Source organism: Aythya fuligula, chromosome 9 (assembly GCF_009819795.1).
Source record: "Aythya fuligula isolate bAytFul2 chromosome 9, bAytFul2.pri, whole genome shotgun sequence".
Taxonomy (NCBI): domain Eukaryota; kingdom Metazoa; phylum Chordata; class Aves; order Anseriformes; family Anatidae; genus Aythya; species Aythya fuligula.
In genome coordinates, this window is record NC_045567.1 from 16469892 (window position 1) to 16488488 (window position 18597).

Genomic DNA, 18597 nt, shown 5'->3' on the forward strand with positions numbered 1-18597 from the left:
AGGCAGGGTTAATTGTCAGCAGAAATTATGGGAACATTGTTCCTCCGAAGATAACCTACAAGGGATGAAGCACGGAGCAAATTTTTCCCCTTCAAAGTGAAGGAAAAAGACCTGAAATATTGGTGTGGTGTCTTTGTTCTCAGTGTTAGGCTGGCTCTCCCAATTAATTGTTTTTCTCCATGTCTTGTCAATGAGAATCAAGATGGATGAACTTTTTGTTTCGCCATCGTCTTCCCAGAAGAGCTGAGATAGCTCCGGTAGGGCTGGGCCAGTTCTCTGTTTTCTTTACCTTCACACTGAGACCATTTTATCTTTAACCTACACATGAAATTTAGGGTCCAATGATGGATTGTCATTTTTGGCAGGAAAGTCTTTGGTTACAGAAAATTACTGGAGAAGGGTCTGCACGTAAATAGCCTGGCATGGGGCTGACCGCATCCTTCTGGGCGAGGTGGGGACAGAAGCTGGTGGCTCGGCAGCAGCTACATCCAAGGGAGACAGAGCAGCTTTATGATAGCCCGATGCTGTGGAAAACAGAGAGCTTTTGCAATTACATTGCCTCGGTTTTCCTTGCAGAGGGCCCTGAGGGTCACGCTGCTGCGTAACTTGAAATGTGAGCAGTGTTTGCACGGCAGGGTACCCTGCCTGAGCGCAGGACCGTGGTCCAAGCAAACTTCTCTGCTCCTGGGCAGTACCAGTAGGAGCCAGGCCGTGCTCCAAACCCAACCGGCAATAATGTGCCATCCACCAAAAACTGATTGATTTATTGTCCAAATGCTCCTTTAAAAGTATTCACAGAAAATCCAAGCCAAAATCATTTTTAGCAACTAAAAGCTGAAGTTTGACTCAGAAAATAACAGGATGTTTAAGTTCTGAAAAATGTTCCCCTCTTGCCTGCTTGCTATTATTTTTATTGCGACCGCTTGGAAAAGCTACTGAAAGAAGAAATTCCCTGCAACATCTTCCACTTGGGCATAGAAAATAGCAACCTGGTTTTTAATTGAGCAGCCAGTTACCGTCCAGCCCAGGATCTGCAGCCAGCCCTAGGAACGTTCAGCTCTGTGGCAGAGGCAGTGCCACCTGTCCCCAGGAAAAAAACCCTCTAAGCAGGGAGCTGGATGATGCCAGATGATGACATTTCATAGTGTTTCATTTAGAATTCAGATTCATTTAGTATACAAACAGCCAAACCCAGAAGCTCTAATTGCCAGCTCAGCCGTGTACCCAGCTGAGCACTTAGCAGTGCACGCAGAAGCTGCCCAGCCAGCCAGAATGGTAAACGTCATGCGATGAGCAATGGAAATGCAGCCTAACGATGGACACAAATTGCCCAGCACCTCCCTGGTGCTTTATAAAGATGCTCCTGTACTTTCTAGGAATTCAGGCAAGATCCTAGGAATCTCTCACCACTTTCTTGAAACTTCTTTGTGTCTTTTTTTTTTTTTTTTTTAATTTTTCCTTTTTTTTTTTTTTTTTTTTTTTTTTGAGTATCTATGTTCTTTTTAGGAATAACAAGATCTTTATAGGAATTACAGACTGGAATTCCAAGGGGCTTTCTGAACATCTTGGTGTACCTCCTGGGAATTTCAGGATGCTTTTTCTTCTAGAGTTTTCCAGGCCTTTCCCTGTGCTTTCAAAGAAATTTCAGGTGCTCTCTAAGCATCATGGAGTCATTTCTAGAAATATCAAAGTGCTTTCTTGGGATGTGGATATGAATAAGAGCACTTTCTGGAAATTTCCCAGTACTTTCTAGGAATTTCCCTTTGCTTTCTAGAAATTACCAACTGCTTTCTAGGCATTGCTGAGCGCTTTCTAGGACTCACAGTGTGCTGCCCAGAAACATCTTTGATCCAAAGTCCAGGCTGCTAACGTTCTCCAAGAAGCCACAGGGCTACACAACTGTCTCTGTTTGCAGCACACAGCATCTATTTTTAAATAAATAGAAAGGGGCCTACCTATTTTAGCTTTGAACAGCAATACTGTGGCAAACCATAGAAGCACAGCAGTCTGTTGAGCTTCTGCCATGGTTCAGATGTTTTTTCAACGTCTGGAATTCTCAGCGCAAATAAATTCAGGGATATGGCAAAACAGAGCGTATCTGGAGTGCTTGAGCAGGGGGTAATGCCCCAGTGAGAGACGCTGAGGTTCGCTATAGCAAAACACTTGCTCAGGGGGAGGTGGCAAAGGGCTTGCACAAGCTATCAGATATTCATCTTCCCTTTCAGAACAAGCGCTGCTCCCAGTCCTGAAGCCTCACACCTGATTTTAGCATCATTAGATAATTCTCCCTGGGTGTCTTCTGCCTGAGCTCAGCCACCACATTCCCTTTCTGCAGGAACCGGTCCTGGCTCAAACCACTGCTCTGTCCCCTGCCTGGACAGCCACCATTTGAAGAAGGAAGGCATGGCAGGGGGGATAGATCTCTAAAGGCTGCCTCTGCCCTGCGTAAGGTATTTCACATCTTGCTTCCCTTTCCCAAAGAGTAGCAGTCTGCCTCAGTGCTCCATTCTCAAATACCAACCCTCTGCAGGCTGGCAGTGGAGCAGAGCTATTTGCAGCAGTGGTGGGCTGATGATTCCCACGAGTTATGGATGGGATGCTGGTGCCCGCTCACTCAGTGTGACGTGTTTCTGTCATAACTGTTTTCCATCACCTCTCTTTTTCCCAACATTTTTCCTATTAAACCGATAATTTTAGATCTGTCGAGAATGTCTGAGGTTGATTTTTTTTCCCCTGTGCCTTCAATTAAAAAAAAAAACCTGCATAAGGAGAAGAACGCCCTTAGATCACTAGCCAAGGGCAGGCTGTGCCCTGAACCACATTCATACTGAAGTGCCAGTGTTGGGAAGTTAAGGTTTGGCCAGGAAATGGTCTCAGCAGAGAGCAGGGCCTCTGAGCTGTCTGGTGAGATTAGCTTCTGTTTTTTGGGAGGTTATTGCGGTTCAAAACCCATGGCTGGGGCAGATGCAGAGCACTGCAGGCTGTTCTTGCTGCCTCTTTTGGCAGTCTTTTAGAGGCAGGAAGATGGTGTCATGTTGTGTCTGGCTGTGGTGGGGAGGCGAGGAGGACATGAGTCTTCCCAGGAGTTCACCTGAGGTATGGGCAGGGGAAAACACAGCTGTGCAGGTGAGACCAGAATCCCAGAGAGAACATCACTGGTGATAAAAAGACATTTTTCTTTTTCTAGCAAGTCTTTCATAGAAAAGTGGGTGCCTGTGGGTCCCTCCTCTAATGGTTTCTGCCTCTCCACCATGTGGGTTGTGGCAGGGCTGTGTCTCAGTTCTCTGTCACCAAAAGCTAAGCCCATCTACCTTTATCTGATAACTTTGTTAAATTAATTTTCTAAAGGGGGCAGTAAATGGAGTGGGTAACCTTTGCCCATTTTTGGTTTAAACAGATCAGGAATTACAGCTGGAGCTCACATTCACTTAACAGACTGCACCATAGAGGTGTGCAGGTGTGGATGTTGTAGCACGTGGCATTAAACCTTATTATGAAATTGTTTAATTGTGCATCCGAAAGCTCTGCCTTCAGGCCTGCAGAGAAGATGGCACCCACAACTTCTCCACAACCTCTGGGCTGTGCGGGGTGTAAGGGAGCTACACAACCTGTATGGTAACGTGGTGTGTCTTTTTTCTTTCTTTCTTTTTTTTTTTTTATTAATTTGACCACAAACACTCCTCAGATAACTTTAAAAAAGAGAGGACTGAAACACAGCGGCCGTTAGACAGAACCAGCCCAAACCCTCACAGACTCTGACCCCCCCCCCTCCACCAGGGGCCGCCCCGCAGCGGCCGCCATCACGGCGAGGCCGGCGCCCCCCCCCCCCCGCCACGTGACGCCGTGTCCCCGCTTGGCATTGGCCGAGCGCGGTCACGTGCCGCAGGAGGGAGGTGGGGGCGTGAGGCCGCGGTTGCCACGGTGACCGGAGGCGGCGGCGGCCCGCAGGTAGGCCGCGGCCTGGCCCGGCCCGGGGCCGCTGTGGGGCCGGGAGGCTCTGGGGTTTTTTTGGGGGGCTCTGAGACCGCTGTGGGGCTGCTTTGGGGCCGCTGACCCTTCCCTCTTGCCCTTCTCCCCTCCAGGTGTGTCGCCGGTGAGCCCCGGCGGTGCCGCTCGGCGATGGGCGACGTGCTGGCTTACGAAGCCGAGCTGCTCGGGCTGGTCAGAGAGGTTGGTGTGCGCTTATTTTCCCCTTTTTTCTACCCTTTTTTGTTGAAATGAGCAAGGGGAGGTTCAGAGCACTTGTGTTTGGGAGCAGGGTGGTGTAAGCGCTGCGTGCTGTGGGTGTGCAGCCGGGCAAGCGTTTGCTATGCCTGGAAGTCAGAGGTTCATAGGGCTTAACGTGCGTTAAATGCCAGCAGCCACACGTCTGATAATTAAAAAATATATATTGTTCGTCGTAAACGAGGCTTTTGTTAAAGGGACAGTTAAATTGATTAGATCCTGGACAGCTCTGGGGCTCGGGTCCAACGTGCGGCACTGGTGAGAGCCTTAAGCCAGGTGGCTGGGCTGCCATCTGATTTTGTGCCTCTATAAAATTGCAGAGGCACATAAAAGCCCCAGAAATGACAAAGCCCAGGCTGAAGTCCTGAGACCACTGGTCTCCATGGTTTAATGCCTAATCAGGGTTCTCTAGTTAGGTGCTCCTCTACCCATATTGCCCATTAGATGATATTCTGAAGTGTGAAACAGTCCTATGGAAAAAAAATGTGAGAGGCAAACTTTAAAGGGTGGGCATTTCTCTGGTGGTTTGTGCTTCTGTCTCCTGGATAAATTGGCTAAATGGGATGTTTGTGATTGGGAACAGGGACACAAGCTGTGATCCCTGTTGCTTGTTACTGTCACGTTCCTTTGATCAGCACAGTCTCAGTAGCCTGACTGAGACCTGAAGTGAGCAGCAAACAAACCAGCAGCCTCCCACCTGCACCATGTGCTTGTGTGACCCAATTTGCTGCACGGTTCTGCAGGCGCCAGCGCTGTGATCAGGGGCAGCAGTCAGCCACTATTGTGCCCAGCTTTTCCCAGGCTGTCTCTTGAAAGCTTGGACTCTCTGCCTAAAGAGTTTATCAAAAGGCAAAATCTTACAAAGCTTATTTTGTTTGTTTGTTTGTTTCTCAGAAAACAAATTAAAAAGTTCTAAGTACTCAATCATCAACGTAGTACTGTTTATGTTAACAGTGAAGAAAATAAATGATTCCAGTTCTCTGTGGCAATGTTGGACACCCAGATCAAGGTTGCAAGACAAAATGTGATGTCCTGCCACAGCAACCAATAACTAAGGCTCATGAGATGGGGGAGGAGAGGGAAGACATGTAATATCATGACTGTACATTGTGGGAGGAAGAGAAGGGGCTGTTCTTCTCTTCTTCAGATGAGCAATGCTTGGTTAGCTGGCCATTGATTTAGCTAATGCAGCTTCACATATCGTGGGTGAACTGGCTTAGGATTCCAGCTTTGTGGCTGCTGAAGAGTCACACTTAAGAATTCTGTCTGCTGAGAACATTATCTGCAAGGAAGTTATTTACTTTTTTTATTCAGCTGAGGCGTTGGCAGTAATGGATTTTCTTTCTTTTTTCTTCTTTGGTTGCATTTAGTTACTGTCTAAACTGGGGGGCATCATACTTTTAGAGACAGTGTGCTTGGTTTCAAACACTGTTGTCTAAGATGTAGAAGGAAACCTAAGTTAAGAAATGGTAGGCTCTCACCATGTGAGACACAGTTGTTTGTTCCTGTATAATCTTTCAACATTTATGGACCATACTACAGAGAAACTTCTAAGGACTTTGGCAATTTGTGGATCACTCTTTGAAGCACTAATAATCTAAGAAAAATATTTCTGTATGTTTTTATCTTGCAGTATTTGGATTTTGCAGAATTTGAAGAAACAGTGAAGGTATTTGCAAAGGAATGTAAAATAAAAGGGAAGCCTCTACCCAAAACAGCAGGTGTTTCCTTGAGAGATTCAAAAGCCTTGCCTGTGCAGGTAACGCATCACTTGCACTTATTTTGAATAATACTCAAAAGAGTTTAAGTCCGCTAACCACTGTGTGAATTATTACAGCACTGTCTGAACCGATTCTTATTTATTTGGAGAAGGCTGCTAGCAGTCTTCTTTCAGTGCAGGAACCTCCACATTTGCTTTTTTGAAGAGCTTCAATCCTTCTGAACCTGAGGCAGTAGTTCTGGTTCACAGTATTTTAGGTTTTTAGCTTGATGTACTTTGAAAAATTGATTTTCAGATGCTGCAGGTATTTGTTTTTCTCTTATGGTGAAGGTGGGTCCCCAGATCGATGTTTGAAAATTCTTTGCTTCTTGTGTCAATGGGTGATTCAGGCTCTCAAAGAGATTAAAGATAGTTGGAGAAGGAATATTTAGCTGGTCATCAAATGGTAAGAGGTTTTGGGTAAAGCTTTAATTTGGCATCTTCAGATGGTGCTTGGGTTCTTCATTGACTAGCCTGGGTAGCCTTTGAAAAATGTTACTCTTCTGTGTGTTATAAATGTTTGTTTTTTGACTGAATGCTTTTGCCTTTTGCAGAAAGATTTACTAGCAGCATTTGAAAATGGTGAGCAGAAAGCTTTCTTCCAGCTCTGGGAGGAGCATGTTTCATCTTCAGTCAGGGACAATGAACCAGCTGCTCAGAAGCTGGAGTTCTATCTTCACATATACTTTGCTACATACCTCTTGAAACACTCTGTGGGAAAGCCTGTAAGTTTCCTTGACGGTTTGAACTTCAAATTGCCTTCATTTGTTTTACTTGATATACTTGTCTTTAGTGCAGATGGCAGTGGGATGCTTAGTAAGAAGTCACAGAGTACACATCTGGATTTTGGGCAGCAGTCCACATTTTAGATGAAAGCAGAAACTTGTATTGTGAAGTACAGAGATGGAATTTGTTCCTTATTGTGGAGCTCCTGAAATATCTTGGAAAATACCAGTGTACTGATATTTTCACACCTCTAATTGTATACACTGAGATTTCAAATTTGAAGTTAATGTCTTTAGGTCTCTGCTTACATCTGCCAGCTTTACAGTGCATTCAGAACAGCAGTCTTCAAAATAAATATATGGTTTTATTTCCTAGGACAAAGCTGAACTTGAGGAAAGGATTTCTCACTTTAAAGCATACCTTGAAACAAAAGGAGCTGCACTGAGCCAGACTACAGAGTTTCTTCCCTTCTATGCTTTGCCTTTCGTTCCCAACCCTATGGTGCATCCTTCATTTAAAGAACTTTTCCAGGTACTTTGCAGAAATTGTATTTATGATGTTTGTTGTTTTTTTTTTTTTCCCCCTTGGAATGGTAGGTGTTAAATGATATTTGATTTGGTAATTGCTTTTATCATTTCCTCTAACAGAAACTGTACAATCATAAAAGAAGACATTTCATGGAGGAGTGTAATCAATAGCAGAGTAACATCTTAAATATTTGAGTCTTAAATGGTGTGCTGACATTAAAAAATAAATAAATGCCTCTTCCTTTCCACACAACCCTGAAATATGCTTGCTTATGGGAGTCACTGTGTAGTAGTGCAACTCCACTTACGTGCTTTGAGGATGTTGCCCTGGGGTATTCCACTATCTGTGTGTACAGTTTGGTTTTAAAACACGATAGCTAGGCATAAGAAGACTGAAGCAGTTTCATTTAATGTGGAAAAGAGAAAGTCAACTTTATAAGTAATTAACTAATCTTCCTGTAGCAGAAATTGAGGATGTAATTGTCTTAATTGAGACAATAAGTTAGTGTTGTCTGTGTTCCCTGAGAGTTGTTGTTTTTTTTTTTTCTTCCCAGAAATACTGGAAGAGCATAGCTGTGTTTAGTGGCTTAGTGACTCTTGCCACAGGCATTTTTACTGCTTAATAAATCTTGTTAACTACATTTTAGCCTTTGCCTGTGGCTGTTTCAGAGTTCAGTTCTTAGGCATGTGCAAGTTTTTAGGCACATGTACATGCAAGGTGAGGAAAGAGTATAAAAGTTAGTGTGGTTCAGCTTCAAAATAGATTTTCATTGCCAGGTGCACTGATGATCTACAGTTATTCTGTTGATGACGGGGTAATAAAGCACCTTCACATTGACTGCCTTCTGAGCACCAGGCAGGGGGATGCTTAGGAGATGCTGTCTGGAGCTGCGAAGTATCAGTGGCAATTCCTTTGGGTAGGGTGCTGCTCCCATTCCACCTGCTGACAGCTCGTTCCTGCAGTGGAAAGCTGTCATTAACTTCTTGGTTTTGTGGCACACAGCTGGCTGTGCTGCTGCACTCGACCTGGATCGAGAAGCTGAGCTGCTGTATTGCATGTGAATGTGTGGGTATAGAGCTCCCCCATGTCTGCACACACATGTGCACAGATCTGTTTGTGAAGTACGTGTAATGTTTTGCAGGGCTATACGCTTGATGTGCCCCACCATCCTACAACCTGGGTGGTTGTGCTGGCTCACCTAAGAGGCTGTGGGCAGTCACTGTGGTGGGAAGGGGTATTTTAATCCATGTTTTTGTCACACGTGGTTTGATATCAAATCAAACCTGAAGTGATGCTTGCCCTAGGGCTGACTTTATATGTAGCAGCTGATGAGGAGCTTTAGTTTAACACCAAAAAAGGCATATGCTGCAATTTTCCTTTGGGACTAGCTATAAATAATGAGATGTGCTAGTTGACATCAGGCTTGGGATATGACTACTTTTTTAATTATACTTAGCAGCTTTTTTTTTGTTGTTGTTGTGGAATGCCATATCGAAGACAAGATCCTGGGGTTTATTCATAGTAACTCTGTCAAAGCTCTTAGTCCACAGTCACTCATGTTTTCTCGTGGGAATTGTACAATTCACTCTGTGTTAGTGTGGAAGCACAGGTTGTTTTACATTTGAGAAAGAACAGCAGTGAGTCACTAGTCTACCAAGCAGTGTTCTTACAGCATTACTTTTTTCTCAGGCATCTGATGTTTTATAACTGGAGTTCCTTGCTGCTTGTTTAATATATCTTAAAAAATAATACACATGGCTTTCTGTAGCAGACACAGCTCCTTTGGTAATATACGACATCTTGTGTGGTGCACCCTGCTTGTTACTAAATTGGTGAATGCAGCAAGTAAATTCTGTACACTCTCCAACATGGTGAGATAAGGGCAAAAGGGCAAGTTTGAGCTGCAAGAGCAGCTTGCAATGTATACAAATACAGCAGTAAACTAGGAAGCCCCTGCTATTTTTTGGAACACGTTGATTTTTCACTTGTTGGAAGATAACTGCTTTTTCATCTATTGGCTAGCTTTTAAGCAGAAACCAGCTGAACTGAAGGTTTGAAAAACAAGAAATGAGTAATCAGTGAATTCTTAGGTGTATTTTTTTTCCTTAACTATTATTTTCTTGTGCTTATGAGGCAGAGACGCTATGTGAGACAGAAAACAGTATTCCAGTTAGTGGCTGATGCGTTAGTCCAGATTTTCATACGTGAGTCATTTTTTTTTCTCCAAATGTGTTTTGGAAATGTTGTACCCTGACCACTGATGTCACGTCATGACGCTTTAGACAGAGTCTAAAGTCCCAGATTTTGTCAGGAATGAAAGATGACTTCAGGGATTTCCTTTTGAAGAATGGAAAATAGCTCATTTTGTGCTTTATTTTAAAAATGTTAAATTCATATTATCTTTTTATCAAGTTGCTTGTATTTTAAAGGTACTTGTAATTGAAAAGCAGTTGTTGCATAATCATACAAGGCACCAATACTGTGTGACAGCTTTCTAAAAACATGATGTGGCTTTAGTTCAAGTATAAGTCTTGTATAGAAATAATACTGAATTTACTCTTGGTGTACTTTTATGAGTAGTTAGCAACCACATTCACTGCAGTAACAGTGAAAGAAAAGCTTTTCACTATAATGTTGGCTGCTTTGTTTACTAGTAGAAGGTTGCTGTGATCCAAACAGTACTTCCAGCAAAGCGTACATATTTGGCCAACAGCTGTCATCATTTGTTTTTCTTTTGAAGGATTCTTGGACATTGGATTTAAGGACAAGATTGGAAAAGTTCCTGTCTCTGACTCTCAAAGCCAGCCAGACTCCCAGGCTTCTCACTTTATTTGTATCCTTTTGAGAAAATACTTTGAAGATCATTAGAATTACTGTAAAGAGACAGTATAATTTATCAGAAGAGTATGCTGGTAAGATCTATTGTACAACTGCAGTAACATTGCAGTTTAATGTGTTTTGGTAGGAAACATTCAAAACTCTATGTTCAAAACCAAACTTTTGAAAAAGTAATGCAAAGACAATGTATGGATGCATATGAAACTGTGTATTTATTATATGACCCTTCTCTGCTTCTGTGTGTGATGTACAGGATACCCCAAAGCCCGACCCCTCTCTCTGTGTTTGGAAAGCTCTTAATCTTTTCAATTAGCCATTTCAGGGACTAGCTGAAAGTTTTCCAGGGCCTTTAAGGGTTCCAGAAATCACTGTTTTATTAAATGAGTTGTCTTTCAGACTAATTTTTCTTCTAATATTGTTTAAGCTGTGTTGTCAGGCCTTATTTGCAGGCTAACTAGCTGTATGACAAGGTAATGTTCTCCATTTTTGGTCAGTATAGTTAAAGGCAAGGCAGAGAGAACTAAACTGCAGTCTTTGTTTCTGCCTGCCTCCTGTTTTGACAGGACAGGTTTAAAATCCTTTTCCTCCTACATCTTACTGCATCCTAAAACATCATGCCACTGTGGAATTGAATGAGAGCTGGAAATGATATTTTTCCTGCGCCATTCTATTTGCCAGGATAAGGAGCAATGATCAAGAGTCTGCTTTCACTTCCATGTTAGAGCAGTTTGTGTGTGTGTGTGCGTGACATGGAACAGTTATATTTCTTTCTGTTTATTCGTCTTTATGTAGTAACGTACTGGATCCTGACTGAACCCTAAATATTTGTTAGAATATATTGTTTGCATATTTGTATATTGATTTTATGAGCAGTTTGACTTTGTTGTTGTTGTTAATATATTTAGTCTGGATTTACCGTATTTTCAGATTTGGATCTTGTATGTGCAAAGGTCAGCAAAAAGTCTCATGTTTCTATATAACATTGTGCACTTGAAAGATTTTTATGTGTTTATTTTGATTCATTTATTACTGATTTTCCATGAAGCATCAGGCATGGGCTGTTGCCTGGGGCTGCAGGAATATTTGGCTTGGTTGGGTGTGCTAGTTGGTTGAATTTCTCGTTCTGTCTCTGGAACTAAATGCATACTTGAAAAGAAATACATTTTCCTGAACAGCTCCCACTCATACAACAGAAGGAGAATGGACAGTGCAACAAAGGTAAATGTGGAGATGCGGTAAGGATATTCTGTAAGATTATTAGGGGCTATAAAAGTAGCGGAAATTAGGCCTAAATGACAGGGAAATATTTTGATGCATGTCAAAGTCCTTTGAAATCCATACCCCTGTTTTGCTGGTAGCTATTGCCAGGCTGCTTGAAGCCCATGGGCTTGAGCACAGAGATGTGCTGGGAATGGAAGGGGCCTGTTAGTGGGATTTGCATTTTATCTCTGTTCTGTCCTGAAATAAAATTATGGTAAAAACAAGTGGATAACTCTGTACAAAATGCATGCCATCTCTCTGTTTTTAGTTATGATTAAAACATGTTTCCTCAGATTTGTTTCCAGTACCCACCTAGGCCTATCTGCATCTTCCAGGCTTCACATCTCAGTCCTTTACTCTGAAGGCTGTCAGACCTTCTTAGAGAAAGTAGATTTGTGTTCCTATTCACTTACCCTGTTTAAACTCTTAACATAGTACAAATTGGTATCTCCTAAGAATCTCTGAATAAGAATGTCTTAAATATTTCAAGTAGGCTGTTCATAAACACTTATCTAAGTAACCTGGGGTCCTATAAAATGGTAATTTTAGCGCTAAATCCCATTAGATGCAGACAGCCCTTGAAGTATACGCCTTTTAAAAATCAGTTCAATAAATAGAATTGAAGGTCCTAAGTCCATTGCGTTCATTTTTTCAATTGACTTTTTGTGTTCACTGTTTTGATGGGAATTTGTATGAGCTCACCTTGGGTTCCTAAAATTTTTCCTGCTGAGTTGCTTTAATCGTAGTTTTACCTTGAGAATTTTTTAGTTGTGTATTGAATTAGAAAGAAAATGAAGGTCATCTCTCATTGTGAGGTTTGGGTATTTTTTTTTTGTAAGTTTGTGCTTTACGTTGTTAGAATTTCATTGAGTAATAGATCTTTATTTGCTAAAAGTCACTTTTTTTCCTTGTCATGGAGATTCCTGAAGGCGGTAATTCCATACTCTGATTTGAAAGACATAACTACTTGATTGGGCCTCAGTTATTTAGGGCCTAAGTATTCTTTTATTTCGGTAAGTTCTGTGCTCTGTATGAGTACAGAGATGGCCATAGTATTGACCACACAGCCTTAATTTGTAGATCTGTTACATGCCTTAGAGTTTGAGTCAGGGTGGATTTTTCGTAAAGGCTATTTGAGGTCTGTCTCATTTGAAGGTACCGGGTCTGAGACATTAGTTCTGCAGTATGTTTCTTGGATCACGTGGGATCTGCAGTATGTACTCGCTGCTGGAGAATGTTTACATTATCAGTGAAGGAGAAATGTAAAGAAAATTCATCGGTAACATATGAGTCAAGAGTGATGTGGCAGAGAGTCCTCTTAAGGAGCCTTTTGTAAACAGTTGCCAATCATTAGTCTCACATACTGAAGCACTTCAAGTTTGGGTGGGATGGTGCTTTCGAAGATGTCCTGGAGAGTTTAGTGGGTGTGCTTTTCCTGATTAACCTGCTACAGTCTCTGGCTCTTCACCCATTTGCCAAATGTGCTTCTTAAGAAGACGTGACAAATGAGCAGAGATAATTACATAGATGAGAGAGCAAGCCAAGAAAATGGGTATCAGGAGATGCCTGAAGCCAGCACCTTCGCTTTGCAGAGCCACTGGCTTTACTGTACACTCTATCTTCCTAAACCAGGTTAGTCCTCTGCTCTTTATTGTCCCATCTTTCCCTCCACATAAAAGTAATGATTGTGGTAGGTGTTAGGTCTGGAGCTTGTTTTCAATCCTCTGTAACCCTAGTTTATTACAAGTTGGCTGTAGAAAGCATTTATCTGTTGGGAGAGAGAGGGGAAAAAAAGAAACCAAGCATTGTGTTACTCTGTGCTTCCCGTTACAGGGGCAGTTTGATTGCTGCTGCAATGTCACTTAGATGGAAAAAGTGTCTTTTAGTGGCAGCTCACTTCTTCCCATTCTGACTCAGATTGCAATGATTTAATCTTTCAAGCAAGCAGCTAAATAGTAATTTTTAACTGGGCTGGTGGCTCCCTGATCAGTCTGCATAAATGCTGGTATTGATTATGGGGATGTGGCAGGAATGCAAGGGGGGAAAATGGAGCAGCGTAGGACCAGCTCTTACAGCAGCCATCTGCACACAGGTCAGTTACGTGCCAACAGTGAAAGCTTCCTGCCTTGCTAGTAAGAGAAACTTTCATGAAATATTTTGCCTTTTTTAGTAAAATTACTGTTTGAGAAGATAGTGCTGTAAAAAATGCAAACTATGTCACGGTTTCATGATTCTTCTCTTTGACTCCTCGGTAAAGACCAGTGTTTATAACTGCTAATCCCTTGATTTAACAGAAAAAGGGTAAGTTGGCCGGTTTCTCAATTGCTAAGACTAGCACTCATGAGCTGTGTTGAGAATTGGTTTTGTAGTTCTTCCTGCTGGCTGTAGTTGGAAGATGTATTTTCATCACTGGAAATTTTCTGTAGTAGTCTATGTAAAGCAAGCAAATGATGAGAAGATTTATGTTTCATGACTTGATGCTTCAGACTTTCCTCTGAGTGAAAGTCACGCTCTGGATATATCCCCTGGAAACTTCTGAGCTGAAGTTGAATAAAAATATATTCCAATTTGGTCATCCAAGCAAAAGAAGAATGTGCTGAAGAGCAGTTTGCTTTGTATAACGGATGTTCTCAGGGTCTTAATGCATTTAGTGTTCTTGTTTTGGAGCTATACGATACTAAGGCTGTGGTAGTTGTTACGCAGTGGCGGCTATAAAATAAAAATTAACTCAAAGTTGAATGATTATTATCAAGGAAGAATAATTTGGGTTGTCTTTGGAATCTATCTTAGCTCTTATTTGTAAGTGCATTTTGCTGTATTTGAACACAACCTGTGGCTTGTCCCAGCCTCTGTTATTTCACACGGGTTTTTGTCCCTCCAAGGAAGTATATAAAAAAAAATACCATTAGGATTGCTAGATTTGCAGGTGGATAAAAAGCATCAGTCACAAATCAGGTGCAGAGTGCCGATTCTTGAATGATTCTCAGAAAGGAGCCACTCTAAGAGGGGAGGAGGCTGTCAGAATAAAATAAAGTCTTTTAAAGAATCATAAATTAAAACATATAGATCAGAAGTAAGAAAATGTACCTTCTCTGCATTCTGTGCTTTATTTTAAGACTGTAAATTTATAGCTAAGGTTTATAGCTGGTTTATTAATACACTTTTTTCTCTAAAAGGTCCCATAAAAAGTTCATTTTGCTAAATTTTCTGAAAGTAGAAACAAGCTGTTGTGCCATCTATTGCTTTTCGTATAAATGGGATAAAACCAGCCTATTTCAGAAACCCTGTAAATCCACAAGATCTAAGATCAGAATTCAAAAAGCTACATGATGGCTTACCTTTTTCATTACCTTTTTCATTTATAATGATGGACTTATGGGCAGTTCTACTTGAACAGTATTGTTTGACAGCCTTGTCTCTGAAGTCCACGTGTTTATTGCTTTAAGAAGCAATTTGTCAGCAAGTAACTTCCTGTACAGTTACTTGGGCGATATTTACACATATTGCAGATAGCAATATACTAATTATAGCTTGACAGTAGAAGACAACTTGTGAAGGTTCTGCGAGATAAGCCATGGTATTTAGATACCACTTTCACTCACCGTTCTTCACTCTGCTGATTATTACCTTGTGTGCAAGCCACCATGGAACAGAGCAGAGGTTTGTACCTGACTTCAGAGAGCAGGGGAGTAAACGATGAGGGACAGTTGTATTTTTAAATAACTGTACATAAATTGTCCACAGTATACACAGCAGTTGTGCATGCTGAGTTTTTTTTCAAAGAGAGCGTAACTGTGCAGTAAAAGTTTATATTGCTGTAGGATTCTCCAGATAACCATCCCAAGGTTTTCCACTTATCAGTTATGTTTCCCAGCACTTCTGTGATACGGGAAGGTATGATTTATATTGTTACGGAAAGAGATGGTGAATCATGAAAGCGCATGATGGTTTCCTTAAAGGTCATGGACAAAGTTTGTTCAAAGCCAGGAAAAGGAATTTGTTTTTCTAATTTCCAGTTTTGCATCTTGAGCTATTTACTTTCCTTTTCTGCCTCCTGGGTCTGTGTGGACCTGAACTGTGTTATATGAGGCTGTTTGGAATGCTGTATTCGAATCCAAGAAGTTTTGAAATCTGTGAAAAAGAATCCTACCTCTGTTTGGAATTCCGTAGTCAAGCTAATTCCTGCACCTTGTTTTAACAGCAAGTTTTATGGTAAATATTCAGCCTGTTTGCAGATGGGTGCTAGCTCTTTTTCACAACACAGGAGCAAAGCTGGCTTCTCATCAAACTATTTTAAAATGTAATGTTTTAGCAAAATACATAAGCATCAGGAGTAAAAATAGCGTTATTGTGCATCTTTTTATAGTTTTGTCTGGTTGTAGGGATGCCTGCTCTGGTTCCAGCTCTAGATTGTGTTCCTGACTTCCATGTATAATGTTAATTTTGATAGGTCTGAAAACAGGAATGAAGGACACAGATTTTGGCATTCAGTTTGCTTCTTTCATTTCTAAATTAACGTAATCTGAAGAAGCAAAATGTATTAGGAATTTTACTTTTCTTTAATTTAGACAAAATAAATAGAAATAAAAAAGAAAAATTGGTGTTATTTCCAGAAACTGAAGGGGGTATTAAAAGCAACTAATATAGGTCACCATAAACAAGAAAATAATGGAATCACCTGAAAAAAAATGTTGGAAAATTGAAGGCATCTATGATCAAATGAAGTAGGGACTTACCTGCAACTTCTAAGAATCCACTATTTTAAGAATGCGTGGAGAGCTGGTTAACTTGTAGGTGATTTTTTTTTTTTCTGAGCTGTTCCATTTTCTTTAAAAGATGCAAGACTTAGTATGTATTGTAGAATATGTAGAGACCTACATAATTTAATTGTCAATGGACTATGTCTATAAATCACCAGGAAAAAACTCCCAGCTTTACAATGTAACCTTCCAAGCACTTGCATTAATCTTTGTCACTTTCTTTCTCCTTTTCTGTTTTGTTTTTGAAGTAGCAGCTAGAGCTTTGCAATTACTCTGTAATGTTTTTACCTGCTGTTACTTTAGTGAATGTATAAGATGGTGTGTAGGTAACAAGATCACTTAACCACATCTGGGCTGCATTTTGTCACAAATTCTTCTGATTAGATGATCGCACTCGTTTTGTCTCTAACAGCATAGAACTTCTTGTTTTAGGACTTGTTTTAAAACAGTATCCTTTTCACAAGACTTTTATTGTCTTGTAGTTATATTGCTGCAATATATAACTGTGAAGCAATTGATTGTGCAATTAAGATAAGTACTTGTAATGATGAAATAAAATCACACTGCTAGTGTGGAATTATCCTTGCAGTGAAGTTCCACCCTTTGGGTAGAATTCCACATCAGCAGCCAAAGTTGTCCCTTCAGAGCAGTAAAAATGCTCCTGGGTTCTCTGCCCTTTCAGTTGAAAAAGTGAATTTGTTTCCTTTTTATTATTATCTTGACAGAAATGTTGCAACATCTTCATCAACAGCTAGTGGAGTCTGAGCACAGGACCATGACCTACCTGAAGCGATTTAACAAAATGCAAGCAGACTACCATAATCTCATTGGAGTCACTGCAGAGCTTGTGGATTCCTTGGAGGCAACAGTCAATGGCAAGATGGTAAGAGGTGACTTGGATGTGTACCTACTTCACTCCTTCCACCCCCCCCCAAAAATGGAAGAGAGAATGCCACTAAAAAGTGAATTAAACTTCGTAGTTAGAAGCATTTCTGTAAGTATTGTGTCTCTTTACTGATGAAACAGTGCTTGGGTTGAGTTTCTTCCATTGCCCCTGTGTACTAGGATAAAGGTGGTGCAGACCATGTGTTGAGTTGTGTCAGCTCAGAAATCTTGTAGAAAGTAGCATCGTCTCACAAGACCTCCCAGGTCTCTCGTGGGAGTCTCCTTTTGAGCTTTGGCATAAGTAGTGATTAGAGGGCGTTACTGTGATCACTGACTGCAGTTCAGCCCATCAGAAATCCTTGTGTGTTTTAAAACAGCTGCCAGGTCTGCTTTAAGTTGCACAGTGGTGGAAACAATCTTCTCTATTTATTCAAAATTTCAGTGAGGAAAAGCTTTACTCTCTGTTCTGTGAAGCTGAACTTGTTAATTTAGTTGGTAAAGGGAACTGGTTGGGGAGATGAGCGAGTCATTTACTGTATCAAATGGGCCACACATGTATTTATTTGACTGGAGAAAGAACAGCTTTCTTATGGGCATTTCTTATCCAACGATGTTTTACACTTCATCTTTTGTGCAAGCAGGCCTCTGTTCTATAACTTCAGTATAACCTGAAGATGATTCTTACAGCAGGTGTTAGTGGCCTCTAGGTGATTTTAAGGGATCTGTGAATTGTTAGCAGGGAGAATGACCTTGGAGTTCCCGTGCTGCTTGCTGAAATATCAGTATGTACCTTCCTCCTCTCATCAGCATGAAGATCTTGTGGCTTGCCACTCTACAGCTGGGATTACTGTCTGCTTATATCACTACTGCAGGGAAGAATTTGCCTACATGTGTGGATTTTGTTTTACAGCAGATTAGGAAACGTATCTGCTGATACATTTCATGAGTGTCAAAAGCAATAAGAAACATAGCAGTCATTTCCTGCCTACTGTTTCAGGCTTCATTGTTCTCTGAGGTGATATTCCCTTACGTTCTGTGGTGGAGGATAGATGCTTGTTAAATTTTTTTTTGTAAGCCTTGTGCCAGGCAGTCATTTGATCCTTCCCAAATGTGTCCAGTTGATGGTGCTCTTTCGTTAGGATTCTTGGTTTCTGTCACTCCAAAGCGGAGCTGGACACTGAATAAAATAATGTTGAAATTACAGCATTCTGAATTTGAAGGGTCTTGTTTTCTTGCTATAAGTGTCCCTGTTCCCCTTTCTGTAATCTCTCTCCTCTGTTTTGGGGTAACAAATAACTATTCTGCAGTTAGGCAGTTCTGCTGTGGTGTAGATTTCTCAGAACAAAAACTCTAAACCCGCTGAGATGTTTTGCCTTGGAAAGTAAAGTCCTGTACTGCATAACTTATTTTTATTCTCTCTTCTGTACAACTGTGATTTAAATTCTACTCTTCAGATAGGTAACACTTCAGTGTATCATTGTTTATGTCTAAAGCTTAAAACTGCTTCATACTTATTGTTGGAGAACTTACTTCCTGACTGAGGAAAATCTATATGCAAACACTGGTGTGACAATTCACTTTTTCTTCCAGATTCTGAAATTTCTAATGCAAGTTCTG

The 18597-nt window shown here is 41.2% G+C and overlaps 1 protein-coding gene across 2 annotated transcripts in view; it reads left to right on the plus strand.

Moving 5' to 3' along the window:
* Window positions 1-4088: 4088 nt before the first annotated feature.
* Window positions 4089-18597, plus strand: part of ARMC9 (armadillo repeat containing 9) — a 63322-nt gene continuing 48813 nt past the window's right edge. For both annotated transcript variants that reach the window (XR_004253595.1, XM_032193115.1), the window contains exons 1-7: window positions 4089-4170; window positions 5858-5983; window positions 6538-6708; window positions 7085-7240; window positions 9978-10070; window positions 11269-11293; window positions 16821-16978. Coding sequence is in view for 1 of the 2 variants with exons in the window: in XM_032193115.1 (XP_032049006.1) it covers window positions 4120-4170; window positions 5858-5983; window positions 6538-6708; window positions 7085-7240; window positions 9978-10070; window positions 11269-11293; window positions 16821-16978 (780 nt within the window). In the remaining variant the exon portion in view is untranslated. The remainder of the gene's footprint in view (window positions 4171-5857; window positions 5984-6537; window positions 6709-7084; window positions 7241-9977; window positions 10071-11268; window positions 11294-16820; window positions 16979-18597) is intronic.